At 49.2% G+C, this 13747-nt stretch overlaps 1 protein-coding gene across 1 annotated transcript; it reads right to left on the bottom strand.

Moving 5' to 3' along the window:
• Positions 1-5676: 5676 nt before the first annotated feature.
• RHOU (ras homolog family member U) lies at positions 5677-10437 on the bottom strand. Its single transcript, XM_027897724.1, has 3 exons — positions 10086-10437; positions 9271-9329; positions 5677-6198 (listed from the first exon to the last, which is right to left on the bottom strand). Exons 1-3 carry the CDS (start codon positions 10414-10416, stop codon positions 5743-5745), a joined length of 846 nt encoding a protein of 281 aa, XP_027753525.1. The 5' UTR covers positions 10417-10437; the 3' UTR covers positions 5677-5742.
• Positions 10438-13747: the final 3310 nt, after the last annotated feature.

The raw sequence follows: 13747 nt of genomic DNA on the forward strand, positions 1-13747 counted from the left end.
TAATAGTTATGCACAGAAATGGCAGACTTAAATTTACATAGGACTTGAAGTGGGTGGGCTGGACCCAGGGGACCACAAAGAGCAGCAAAACTCTGAGTAGTAGTAGAGGATGAATATTCATCCATCCCAGTGAAGTTAGGGGGAAAGTGCCATACAGAGGCAACGTCATTATAAGCATACCTGCAGCACCAGAAGCTCAACAGGCATCCCTGCTTGAGTCTTTTTCAACCTAAATAAAGCTTTACAGGTCTACAAATCTGTTGACCTAGAGGAAATTATTTCTTTTTCGCCTCCAAATAATAAGACCAGGATCCATCCTAACCGCACAGTCCTAAGGCACAACGGATGTCTGGGGACACCCTTGCATTCAGCACAAGCATCTGAATCAGTGTCTGGTGCAGATCTCCTTGAGCCAGGGTTGCTCCTCAGGAAACTGGTGCAGTCTCTTGCAGATCAGCAGGGCTGCTCCTCATCCTTCCTTCTCTAGACACGTTTCCATTGCTGAATTAAAAAACCTGGGACTAAATTTATAAAGCTGCTCCAAGCTGGGGTTTTATGCCCTTTTTCATACACATCACTGATTTATTAAGTCTGCTAAAACAGTGTGGAGAAATAAATAGGGAATTCTGAAGAATACTCTGCCTAAGATGGTAAAATTCAATGAATTACTCAACTGCTTGTTCCCCAGGTTATACAGAGGACTGCACTAAATGGGTAATGAACGACCCTCATCCATTACATCCTCCTGCTGGCCGCCAGCAATATGGGAAGCTAAAGCTTCAGAAGGACCTATTGGATCTTGGGGCCCTGCTGTTGGCCCCAAACCAATCCTGCTCTTTCAAAAACATTGAATACACTGGGACAGGCTGATTGATGCCAAAAGTCCACCTCATCCCACATCCTGTCCCTAGTCAGTGCAGATGCTTGGGGAGAGAATGTAAGAACCAAGCAAACAGAGTGATTTTTCCCTATAGTGTAGTGATAATTTCCTCCCAGCTTCCAGCTATCTGCAGCTTTGAGATTTCCTAAAGAAAAGGCTGTACTTTTATACCTAACAGCCCTCCTTGGGGCTGTTCATTTCCTCATGCATTACTCTAATTGGGCTTTTAATCTGCTTACTCCCCATTGCCCAGGAATCCCTTTGTCAGTTCTCTTGAGATTTACAATGTCGCAACTCTTTCCTGTGCAGTTGTTTTCCCCCTCTCCTCCTCTTGCTGCATGCCAGGGCAACGTTAAAGGCAGAAATTGACAGAGGTCTCTTCTGTCCAAACCTCTGAGCAAATCAATTACTAGAGCTCAGAATGGTTGCTCAATTGTGAGGGCACTAAAGTGCTTCAGCAAAGTTCAGTATTTAACCATAATATATATGACAACACTAGATCAGCTGTTCGTGGTCATACAGAAACACCATCTCCTGCAGCAGTTTCTCCCTCTCTGTGGTCAGTAGCTGATGTCTAGAAAGAAAATCAAAAGCAAAGTAAGAGTGTGGTGAAATTTCCTCACAGACACCCTCTCCCAAAATTGCCATATTTGTCAATGCCTCACCTCTAGTCAATCCTCAATCATACCCTAGAAGTATGTCCAATCCAGAAAATACAGAGGGAGAAATTGTAAAGGTGACTTTTTTCTCCACCAAAAAAAAAAAAAAAAAAAAAAAGGAAGTTGAATTTTTCCTAGAGCACTTAAATTTTGTATGTATGAAATAAAACAAAATTCGCTCTTAGGAACTTCCATCCATCATGAACCAGCGGCAATTTCAGCACTTCCGGAAAATCTTATGTACAGTGGGCTTACTTCAGAATGACCTTATCAGCCTCAGCCGCTGGCCCATCCAGTATCTGAAGCAGGGCAGCTGAGGAAGCCTCTTGATCACAGCAGCACCCACATGCACAAAATTACTCCGGCATAAAGGATGACCTGAACTGCTTTAGCCCTCTCCAGATGCCAGAAAAGCAACACCCCACAGGTAGCAGAGGAATTTTTCTGCCAGGACTTGGTAATGGCAGGTTCTGGCCTCTCATCTAGCACAGCCTCCTTTCCTGCTAAGTTAGCGTGCAAAGGTGGGGAGACTCGGTCCCCAGCCAGTACACCTCGACTTCACGCTGTCCAACGCAGAAAGCCCATGGAAGTGGTTCTTTGAAGGCACCGGCAACAGCAGTGGTGATTCAACACCAGGTACTTACCAGAAAGGAGCCTGCTGGCAAGTTGGGCTCTCAGGCAGGGTCACTGTGCTGCAGGCAGAACAAGGTGAACCAGCCTCCCAGCAGTCCCCAGAATCACAGTTAAAAAAGCAGAAAAGCCAAGGCTTTGCTTCAGTGAGGAACCAATAATGGGAAAAGGGAACAACCTCCTTCCTCTAGTTTTTGCAGTTTTTGTGCATTCTGATGGTTGAAAACACATCTGCCTCACAACCCAAGACAGGCAGCATGGGAGGGTAACCTGGTATGCCACCCCAAACAGCATGCCTGCTCCTCTCAGCTCCCAGAAAACCAAACACAATGGGGACAGTTTACAAACCTTCATCCAGAGCAAAGCTCCTTCTCCAGAGCAGTTTCAGAGCAGGACGTTGGCTCTGCAGGAACGCTTGGGGAGTCTAGATGCTGCTCCCCACTCAGCTAACACAGTGGCACTGAAGTGCAGAAGGCCTCTCTGTCCCAGCCACCCAGGTCCTGGGCATGAAAAGCCTCAAACCTCACACACCTTGACCCTGGCATGAGGGACAGGACCCAGGAAGGAGTGGCAAGACCCTCGGTGCCAAGAGGGAATGGGCTCCGCTCTTCCAAAATGCCCTCTGGCTCCCTAAGGACATGTGTGGCACAATGTGCAGCAGGTAAAAGACCACATCACCAGTCCTGGTGTTCCCCCAGCTGTGCTCCTCCTGCTGCTCACCCCACTTCCAGGGGCCAGGCACAACGAGCCTGCCCATGCCTCACAGGGCCACAGCAAGATGCTGCTGTGTTGGCAGGGAGACAGTCATACCAAGCCCAGTCCCCTGAGGATGGGCAGCGCAGGGAAAAGGCTGTATTTTTTGAGCAGAGGCCTTTTGATGGGGCACTGGGAGCACAGTCCTAGGTTGGCAGTGCAGTTGCCTCCTTCCTGCTGGGTATCAGCACAGTGCATGCCCAGGGACTGCCCTCCAGCCTCCTTGAGCAGGCAGCAGAGGCAGACACGTACACAGGTCAGAATTTATTTTCAAATACCTCATTTATATCATTCTCACGTGAAATACTTCTTTTGGAATATAGCCTACACTTAGAAAACAGAAGAGAGTTTTTTTTATAAGGCACATCAGATTATAAACTACATAGAGACATCTCCCCCTCATTTGCGCTCATAAAATACTGGTAATTTTAAAAGTAATATTTCTAAAACCTAGACCCTGTGTAGCCCCGTGTAGAGAAGTATTCATAAAGTTATTAGACCTCAGTTTACACACACCTAGTAAAGGGCTATAACAAGTTGTATATAAATCACATCTTCAGAAACAGTCACAGCTGGCTATATTTAAAAGTAATGCTACTCCAGACTATGAACCAGGCTGCTTATAAAATATAACCCACTGCTTCCAGTATGGCATGATACCAAGCACTATAATCTGCAGAAGAAATTCTGTTATTTTTGCAAATGGAAGCTGCTCAGATTCAAGCCTGTCTGCTCCCCAAAACCACATTTTTGATCGACCGAGACTGTTTTTTACAGACACGCAAAGCACCCAAGAGAAATCTGGCTGGTTTTCTCCAAGATGTTGGTATGACTGCATATCTGAAATCCTGTCAAAGCATTTAAGTAAGAAATACAAAGGCTCAAATGTTAGCTTTGTGACCAGTAAACACTAAACCATTACCAACCAGATGAAACCAACTTAAATGCATCCAGCTTCTGTGCTACGGAAACTGTTTTTCCAGGCTCTTCCAGTGCAGAAGCCAACATATTTTTATCGAATTAGGCCCTAGGTAAAGATTTCCATTCCATATTCAAGTTTTCAGCAATGGAACATTACCCATTCTGCATTCATTCTGCTGTAGAGAAGGAAAAAATATTGCTTGTGGAGCCTATGCCAATTCAGCCCAGAATCCATTCACACAGTGTTATTTTCCTTAACGGGTCAGGACGTAAACTGTGGTCAGCTTTATCAACTCAAATGGTCTCCACAGTTCCTTATATCAGGCATTGATTCATTTCTGATGAAAAAAGGTTCTGGCCTTCTGTCACTGCAGTTCAGTTTAAGAACAAGGAAAAGGTCACTTCAAGGCTATGGCCAAAGGAGAAAAAAAAGGAATATGATCTAATCTTGAAATATCTAGGGGGAAAAGAAAAAGTAGTTGTGGTCACAAAAAGGCAGACAAACAGTGCAAACCAAATGTCCTCTGCAGAGTAAGTTTAAATACTGGTTCTTGCAGAGTCGCATTATCACTCAGGTCTCTCAAACTCGCTACAGCTGCAGTTAGGCTTAGTTCAGTAGAAACCAGATTCAAAGAATAGGTCACACTCAACTCTGCATTGATTCCCCAGCTACATTTTAGGCACATTTCAGTTAATCTGTTGAACTGATCTGGGAAAGAAAGAATTATTAGTTATACTTCCAGGGTGGCCTCAGCCAATTTCACAACTATAATCTTGGACAAGATTCAACCACAAGTGACTGTTGCCTTTAGAACGGAAACACTAATTGGTTGAAAACAGCATCATGAAGAAGATGCAGCAGCCTCAGTTTCTAGAGTCCAGTTTGTTATATATCTCAATCTGCCTGATTTGTTACTTGTTTAGCAGCCTTAAAACACAGAGAGGGGCATCCTGAAGTTCCCGGCTGTAAACTTAAAACCAGATGCGGTTCACATGGTGCTGCATGGATATTTGTTACATTGCTTAAACTAAAACAAAACAAAACAAAAAAAAAAGAAAATAAAAGAAAAAAACAAACAACAGTATTTACATTCCTTTCAACTGAAACAGATGAACTGTCGTCAAGTCTGCAAAAATACAGAGGAAATCGCCACTGCTCGAGGTAGCGAGTTAAAGCTTGGTCATGTTCTTGAGCTTCCACTCGGCTTCCTGGGAAAGGCAGGGGAAGGAGGACAGAAAGGACTTTCACAAAGTCAGGAGGTGACAAATGAGATGTCAGCTCCATAAGGGATTAGGTTCCCTCACCACAAGCTGAAGGTATACTCTTGACCTTTTTAACCGTGGCATTTGCGTATAGATTACACCTCTTGCATACCCTTTTTAAAGTGATCCCTAAGAGTGTTGGCTTGGGAAGACACAGAGAAGGGAGCAGGAGTGGGGTTTTAAAGCTACAAATGTCAGTTAGGAGGCACAGTGTTATTTTTCCCTTTGATCGTCCACGTACAGAGCTCTTTGCTTCCACCGTTACTTGTGCGTTCCTCCTGCGAAGCCCTGGCAGTGAAGGCCTCTGGTGTGTGCTCCTCCCAATCAATCCCATACACCTTATAAGATAAGAAGTTGAATCCTTTGGACAAATCCTTCTACGCTCACAGACACATGGTGGTTTTTTTCCTTAATGGGAAGTTTTAGTCACAAAACTGGATGCCAGACCTGATTTATAGCAATTATTTAACTAAGAATCCTTCTGCAACCCTCAAAAGGGCAACTGAGATATCCAGTAGCAACATATACACATACATACAGATCTACACTATACACTCGGGATGACACAAATTGAGATTTCAGCTAATATAGCCTCTATTCGATTTCCTCAGAGCAGCACTCAGGTCCTTGCAACCCCTATACAAAACAGCAGTATTTTTTCCACCAGGATTTGGAGAGGTTTTTCATCTTGTCTGGAGTCCTACACTTGGATTTCTTTGGTTGCTGCTGGGTATCCGAGTACTGAATACCAGCCACGATGGCTGCATCAAAGACCTCCTTGAGGTTTTTCTGAGTCAAAGCAGAACACTCAATGTAGGATGCGGCTTTTATTTCCTCGGCACAGAGCTTCGCAGCCTCCTCCGAGACTGGCTTTTCTTTGCACTTGTCCAGCTCGATGAGGACTTTGACATCCTCCCGGAGGTCCGACTGTGTCCCAACCAGGATAATGGGTGCCTTGGGGCAGTGGCATCGAATTTCAGGAACCCACTTCTCACTCACATTCTGGAAGGATGAAGGGCTCACCACACTGAAGCACAGCAAGAAGATGTCCGTGTTGGTGTAGCACAGAGGCCTGAGCTTGTCAAATTCATCCTGCATGGAACAAAATTTCATTAGCACCCCACAGAAAGAACAGCTCTAACCTGCTGCTGACCTTTGGGGAAGCTGAGGATCACCTGCCATTGCCCCCCCGAAAAGCACCTCAGAATGAGCACCCAGGGTACCCAACAAGGTGTGTTACAAACAGAAGTTGCCTGTACTCAGCCTGAGGTCTCATGGCTGGCAGCCAGCAGGCACCCTGCCACTGCTGGGCACACAGGACGAAGGTGGTGGCTTCCCCGCGTACCTGAGATATTCTGATTCATGCCAGAGGTTATTTCAAGTGCTTAAATATTTCCTTTGCTCTTTGTACAAAGGCCCTCTGCCCTACTTCAGCAAAGAAGAAAAGCTGCAGGAAGCAAGCAGGTTACAGCACAGGAAGCCAAAAATTGAAGAGGGAGAGAGTACTTTCTACAGGGCCATCTCTTATAGGGATGAGTCAGTGAGCAGCTCTGATGAGGAGCACCCATGTACCTCAAAGGTGATCTGCTGACACACCAGACAGCAGGCATGTGGCAGCAGGTACCTTTCTGGGTACCTTGCCTGGAGTTGGCTTTTAAACTGGTAACTACTTAACAACATCCTACAGGATATGGGAATGATTTCCCTGCCATTGTGCCCAGGGATTTAAATCTGAAGGGAGCAATAATGGTTTACAATGTGCAGGCTTAACATGCCAATTACATAGAGTAAGAGCTTTACCTTTCCCTCCCACCCATGCCACATCAAACAAACTGCAATCAGGCCTCCCAGCACTACGTTTCTGGTTTGGCTTTTTTTTTTTTTTTTCCTTTTAGTACAAACTCCAGCAAAGCACGGCCCTTTCTCAGCTTGAAAATCTAGCCACAAGAAAGCCAACATGGTAACAAAGGCATGCTGATCCTCAGGGAAGAATGCAGCTAGAAGCAAGGGTTAACTCCAGGCAGGCTGCTTTTATGCTGACAGCAGGATAAAAGCAGGGTAACACTAGCAGCCTGAACAGGTAGGATTTGCCTCAGCGGCAGTGACATTTTAATTAAAACGGACCATGTTCTCAAAAGCTTGGAATAGAAAGTGAACAGAAACATAGAGCTGAAAACATCTCTTCTGGTACCAGCAGTTTACTGTTGAATTTCAAGTTCCATGTTCCATGTTAATTTTTGAGAGGTGAGATTTTGCTTTAAAGCCTCTGGAGGCCCAAGATATGCAGTTTAAAGACCCTTGGAAGCCTCAGAAGTCCTGTTCCACTCAAATGAATTTCTTCTAGCAGTATCTCTGGGAGCGACAGCGATTTATAAAACATGAGTCAAGAAAGTAAGCTTCATTAGCTCTCTTGATTCTCAGATTAAGCCTCAGAGGAAACGAGGCTCTCACTGCTTGGCTCGAGAAAACCCCCACATTTACTGAGAGATGCTATGCTGAACAACAGGGCTGTTTGCAGAAAAGTACCTTGCCATGTAATTGCCTCTTCTTGCTACGTGAGAAAGTTCAAAAGCATTCTCAATTCAATGGGTTTGGAAGCCAAACCCAGATCTTAAGGGTTCCACCAAGTTGAAATAGTGCCCTTTATATTCCAAGTACACTCCTGCTGTTTCAATGGTAGAGGTATATGGCCTGCAGAGACTCTACTCCTCTTTGGGTTAGTGAGGAAATAGAAATAAAAGCTGAAATAGAATTTCCCTCTGTCTGGAGTGCTCTTTTAGCTGTAGATTTCAGCAGCCATCTCTCAGCAGTAGTTTTACCAAAGTATCCACCTAGGAATCTTTTACTCAGGATGACTTCTGCCAGTTTAGATAATCCCTTCATTTTAAAGGCAGTGACTCTACCCATTCCAGTTGCCCTTGGGCAGCCATAGCAAACATCTTAAGCATTAATGGCAAGAGGCACCTCTGGCCTTAATGAAGGCAAGAGATGCCGGGGTGGCCTGCCCATCCCTCCTGCAGCTTGCAGCTGTATTTTCACAGGCACTGCATATCCACAGGCTGTCATCCGATGGCAATTTCACCTGCCACACTCTGCACATGAACACACAGAGCCAACGCTCCCATCTCTCCAGTAGGACATGAAATTATGGGACAATTTTGCTGTTTGACTTCATATTGATACATGCAGAATGCCATTTGTAGGATTTCAGCATTGGTTTGCAGGATGTATGGGAGTCCTACACTGCTGTCGAGGACTGCATAATCCTTCAAACCTGTTTCCTAAGTAGGACACCCAGTTACTACTCATCTAAATAGGTTTGTATGTTAAGGCCACTGAGATTTTTCAGTGTGGTTTTGATGAAGGCATAGACTTAGGTCCACAAAGCTGGGCAGTATCCTAACTCCCACTGCCTTCAAATTACAGTGAGGTAGCAAAATATTTTTGCCTACTTTTGGTTATCCAGCTTCGACCCCTAGTAAGCAGTGTTGCACTCTGCTCAGGGTGGTATAAGCCGGGTACTTGCAGAAAATATAAGGCAGTAAGAAATGGGCTCTTTTTATGTATCAGGCAAACTAGGATATGAGAGACATTAGCTACTCTCATCTCTTCAGCTCTTAGATTACAGCAAACCTCAGCTTCACAGCAGCATCACTTTTTAAGGGGGTGAGAATGGCAAATACAAAGTCTCTACGGACAATACCCAACAGGACTTTTTTCTCCCTTCAGCCTCTGTCCCTTCAAAATCACAATCTATCTCTGGACACCTAAAGCTGTGGATGCTTTGCACGCGTAAATCCCAAACACCCTGATTCTTAAACACAGTTATTTAGCAAAAATAAAGACAGTGACAACTGCTCAAAGAGAAAACCAGGTGGCCATTGAATCCCCAATATGTTCAGCCTTTCTAGTCAGGCTAAACACAGCAGCAGTTTGAGCCAGCAGAGCAGCAGCCTGTGGCCAGCCCCTACACAGAGGCACAGTACGCCCCCCCTCCCTTCAACAGACACCGGACAAAGCAGGGCGTTAAAGCAGCAATGAAAACGATAAGATGATCAAACACTGGGAATACGTTCAAATCCATGAAGTCATTTGCAGGACTACTTTGCGCAACAACTTCTCCCCTCCCGCTGTCACTTAAATCAAGTAAGTGGCTCCACTGACCTGACCAGCTGTGTCACAGAGCTGAAGTCTCACCGGCTTGCCATCGACAGACACAACAGCTTTGGAGAGAAAGGAGGGAGGGGAAAACTGAGGTGAGTCCAAGTTCACACGTTTTCCATTACAGAAAAATTAAAAAATCAGTTCTTATAGCCTTTTCTTCAATTAGTTTAGATTCAACATCTTAGCAGAGCTGGAAGGGAGTTTGTCGCTAACACTTGGGCACACACAAGCCCTTCAGGGCTTTCCGATTCATTTCACTACAAGAGATGATGTAGGCGGTGACGGCACCAGCTCTCCGCCAGCAGCGCCAAGAGCTAGCCCAGCAGTCCAGAATCTTATTCTACTACAAGGGTTTAGTTCATTCCCCCCCCCGTACACCTTCAGCAAGCCCGGGACACAAAAAGACCCGCTGAATCAAAGAGAAACCTCAGAACCTCCCCCTTTGCATAGGCTAAAGAAGGTATTTAACCTGACCTTTAAGTGCTTCCGATACGCCCGAGAGAGCTAAGCTTTACAGCGGAGAGTTCCCAATTAAAGCTCGGCTCTGGCCGCACCGCCAGGCACGACACCCGCTGCCAGCCCGGCTCCGTTACACCGGCGACTGGCCGGTGCTGCTGCCTGCGATGGCAGCCTGACCAAGCTCCGGTCCTACCCGGGCAGGGTCCTGCTCCCCACAAATAAATAAAGAAACCACCGAAGTTGGACATCACCCGCTTCGAGCAGCCCAGCCACGGCCCCGAGATAGGCACGACCGGGACGCGCTCCCCGCCGCCCCTCCCGCCGCCTCGGTCCCCGCGGCCGCCCCGGTCACTTACCGGAGAAGTTGTCGAAGGCGGTGGGGATGTACTCGGTGGGGTACCCGTTGGTGGTGTAGCTCACCACTAGGCTTGTCTTGCCCACCGCGCCGTCCCCCACCAGCACGCACTTGATGCTGCGCCGCGGTTCGGACCCCGCTCCGGCCCCGGTTCCAGCCACGGCCGCGGCCCCGGACCCCGCCGCCCGGCAGCGGCCGCCCAGCGCCGCTCCCAGCGCCGCGGCCGCCCGCCCGCTGCGCACCCTCCGCGGGGGCACCGGCGGCACCTCGCAGCCGCCCGGCGGCACCGGCTTGCTGATGTACCCCGCCTCGCCCTCCTGCTGCGGCGGCATCCCCGCGGCCACGCAGAGCCCCGCGGACCGGGGGGCGGCGCGCTGCCCAGGGCCGCCGGCCGGGGGTCGGCGGGGCGCGGCGGCGGCGGCGGCGGCAGGCGGGCGGTGCGGGGCCCCGGTGGGCCGGCAGGAGCGGCGCGACCGCCGCGAAGCCAGCCCCGGCGCCGGCTCGCTGTCCCCGGGCGCGGGCGGCAGCGGTGGCTCCTGGCGCAGGCGGCGGCTCCCGGCGGCGCTGCTACCGCCTCGCGCCGCACTCCCGAGTACCGGCCGCCGGCCCCGCGCCGCCGCGTGACATAGCGCGGCGCTGCGGGGAGGGGCCGGCGTTGCTCGGCCCGGCACGGCCCGGCCCGGCCCGGCACAGCCCGCCAGGCGGCGCCGCAGCGCCCCGCACCGCCCGCCCCGACGGCCGCGGGAGCGACCAGGGGGCGGGCCGCCGCCGCGCTGCCTCGCCTCTCATTGGGCCCGCTCGCCCCGCCGGGAGGTCCCATTGGCTGGCTTGGCGGCGGGGGCGGTGCCGCTCGCCCCCCCCCTCGGGCCCCGGAGGTGCGGCCGGGAGGGGCCGTCCTGCCCGGAGGGCGCGTCCCAACCGCGCCGCTCTGAGGCACCGCCCGCCTTGGCAGGGCTTCGCCGCGGCACAGGGGCTTAGGCGGCGACCCTGGAGGGTCCCCAGTGCGGGTCTGGGCCCCAGCTGCCTGCACCCCTCTCCCGGAGAGGCGGAGAGGATCGCACTTGGCAGGGCAAGAGAGCCGTGAGGTTGCGGCGGGGTGCTCTCGGCGTGTTTGCTCCGTGAAGCTCCCACCCGCACGCGTGGGGAAGGATAACATGGGCCGCGTGCCGTGAGAAAGGGGGCGCTTCATTTTTAGCACCGTTGAAATAAGTTGGGCGTGGGAGGTTTTGCAGTCGAACACTGGAAATGAGAGGCTGATGAATGGCTTGGCTCTGCCCTAAATTGGGAACGTTATTAACACATTTCTTCTGGGAACCTTAGCAGCACTGTACAAACGTGAACCGTGCCACCTGGAGTGTCTGGGATGCGTCTCTTGGCAGGCATCCAGTGCGGGTGTCTTAGACAACTTACCCAAATTAGTGCTGATAAGTCTATGGCAGAGTGGGGATTTCAGTTTACCATTTTCAGCATCTGAGTTCCCATTGCACCCTACTGTTTCCCTCACTGAAATGGAAGCCCATGTGAGGCAGCTGGTTTAGTACTGCAGCACATGCTACATCTGCCCATCATGCCCCATCTGTCTGTCTCAGGGTAAGTGGGGGAGCTGGAAGTGTCAGGCCCGTGGGGATGTCATCTTCCAGCTTCAGTGAAAGCTGAAGCTGTGTGGTCTGACCACTGAAGGCCCTGCAAAGGCTCATGCCTCATGGAAATAATCACTCTGAACAGCTGATCTTGTTTTCCTAAGTGCCCTGGTTCTTCCGCTGGAAGTGTCACTGTGGCTCTCCATAGGGTTGTGGCACTTGTGCACTTGAACATTTTGGACATTCCAAAGCAAGGCCAGACCCAAGGTTCTCCATGGATGAAGGCAGTTGGGAAGACCCCAGGTTGGATGTCCTGTGCATGCGATTGAAGGTGTGGGGAAGGAACATTGCCCTGGAGCCACGCACCAGGGCAGCAGCACCCACTCCTTGCAAGGAACACAGCTGGGCAGGGATGGAGCACAGCAGCGAGCAGAGCATAGGGGCTCAGTGTGACCCTCATGCTCAAGACCCATAGGGGCCACTGACCCTCTCATGGGACACTGTAGTCCTACAGAATTACATTCCCCTAAATTAACAATAATAGTGCTACCACATACGACATTAGCCCCAGAGAGTCATCACAGTGCACCCATCTGCAACCAAGAAGCTTTGCCCCATTGGGTGCTTTCATACTTTTATCCCTCTGTGATAAAGCCTGAGGGTGAGGAGATCACCCAGACAGCTGAGGTCTGCCAGGAGTGGCAGGTAGAAGGATTAGAGTGCCTGCGCTCAGGCATATGCTAAAATAACAGAAATGGCTTAATTCATACCTTTGGTTATTTTGGTGCAAGTCCTCGTGGGGATGCCGAGGTTAGAACAAAAGCATTCTATTTTAATTTAGTGTAATTATAGCTTGTCTACTTAGAAAAGCTGAATTGCTTTAACAATACTATTGCAGCTAACTCCCCAGAGTATGGATGCAGTTGTGCCAGGATAATGCTAATATGGCTTATTCTTGCTGGGAAAGGGAAAAACATTATGTGTGCAGATGCAGGTTCGCTTTCAAACAGCTGCAGCTGTTTGAAAGGTTACCACCAGGGCAGCCTGTTGCCACACTTCTTCCTGGGGCTCCTCCCTCATAGCAGAGCCTTAAAGGCAAGTGTGCTCCACAGCCATCTGGCTGCAAAATTACAGTGTTTAATTCAGTATTAGGCACCTTCAGCCCAGCAGGTGTTCCACTGAAAGGCATGAGAAGATTCTGCATGGCTGCTCTGCTGTAATGGTGAGGGAGCTCAGAGCTATCTGTAGTGTGGTAACAGCTTGAGCAGTGATGCTGTTTCAACAGTGAACCGCACAGCTTAGTATAAGAGTGGTACAGGTGACAGTCACATCCCTGACCAAAATCAGGTACCAATCCCTGTACCATAAATTTTTACAGGTCCTTCTTCTCCTTCAATGGAGGCAAAAGGAAAGTGGATGAATGGCATAGACTTGTGTCCCTTCTTCTGAATTGAAAACAAATCACTTTTCAGTGAAGCTCTGAAGGTAGCGAGGATCTGCGCAAGACAAGGAACAGTATCTTCACTCATTTCTGGAGAACTGCATGGTGCATGGAGACTGGATGCTGTTAGTTCTGGTGCATTTCCTCCCTACTGCTCTGTGAAGGGGCAAGAACCACATTTGCAGCCCATAATCCCCTTTTTACTCTGCATGGTTCTGCAAGTGTACGTATAGATGCATCTCTACACAAGACAAGGTAATGCTAATGAAAGATATGTACAATGGGAAGGGGTACAGCTTTTAAGGCTGTAGTTCCCCCTGAGCAGCACCCAAGAAAGTTGTCTCCCACACACATTAGCTTTGATAGAAAGGCCCGTTGTGCCTGAGGAGCAGAGCTGTCAAGAGGAGTCTCCACCTCTGTGCCAAGATGCTTGTTACCCTTCTCCTGTTAGAGCCCAGCAGTTGGTAGTTTTCCATCTCTAGAAACCCAGGGGAACTTTCCACCTCGGGGAACAAAAAATTGGAGAAAAGTCAACAGACCAGACAAGGTTCATACCACATTTATTCAAGGAAAGAAATAAAAGGAGTACCATAATTACATTTTAATTACATTTTACTCTCAGCAGCATCCCATAAATCATGT

The sequence above is a fragment of the Empidonax traillii genome, unplaced genomic scaffold (genome assembly GCF_003031625.1).
Source record: "Empidonax traillii isolate 1590-97213 ecotype Southwest subspecies unplaced genomic scaffold, ASM303162v1 scaffold556:size416722, whole genome shotgun sequence".
NCBI lineage: Eukaryota > Metazoa > Chordata > Aves > Passeriformes > Tyrannidae > Empidonax > Empidonax traillii.

Bases quoted from the DNA above. Each gene is read 5' to 3' on its own strand.
- RHOU (XM_027897724.1), bottom strand. From the start codon at position 10,416: ATGCCGCCGCAGCAGGAGGGCGAGGCGGGGTACATCAGCAAGCCGGTG. The intron at 9,330-10,085 runs GTAAGTGACCGG...TTCTCTCCAAAG, and splicing joins CGCCTTCGACAACTTCTCCG to CTGTTGTGTCTGTCGATGGC. The intron at 6,199-9,270 runs GTCAGTGGAGCC...TGTTCCATGCAG, and splicing joins TCTGTGACACAGCTGGTCAG to GATGAATTTGACAAGCTCAG.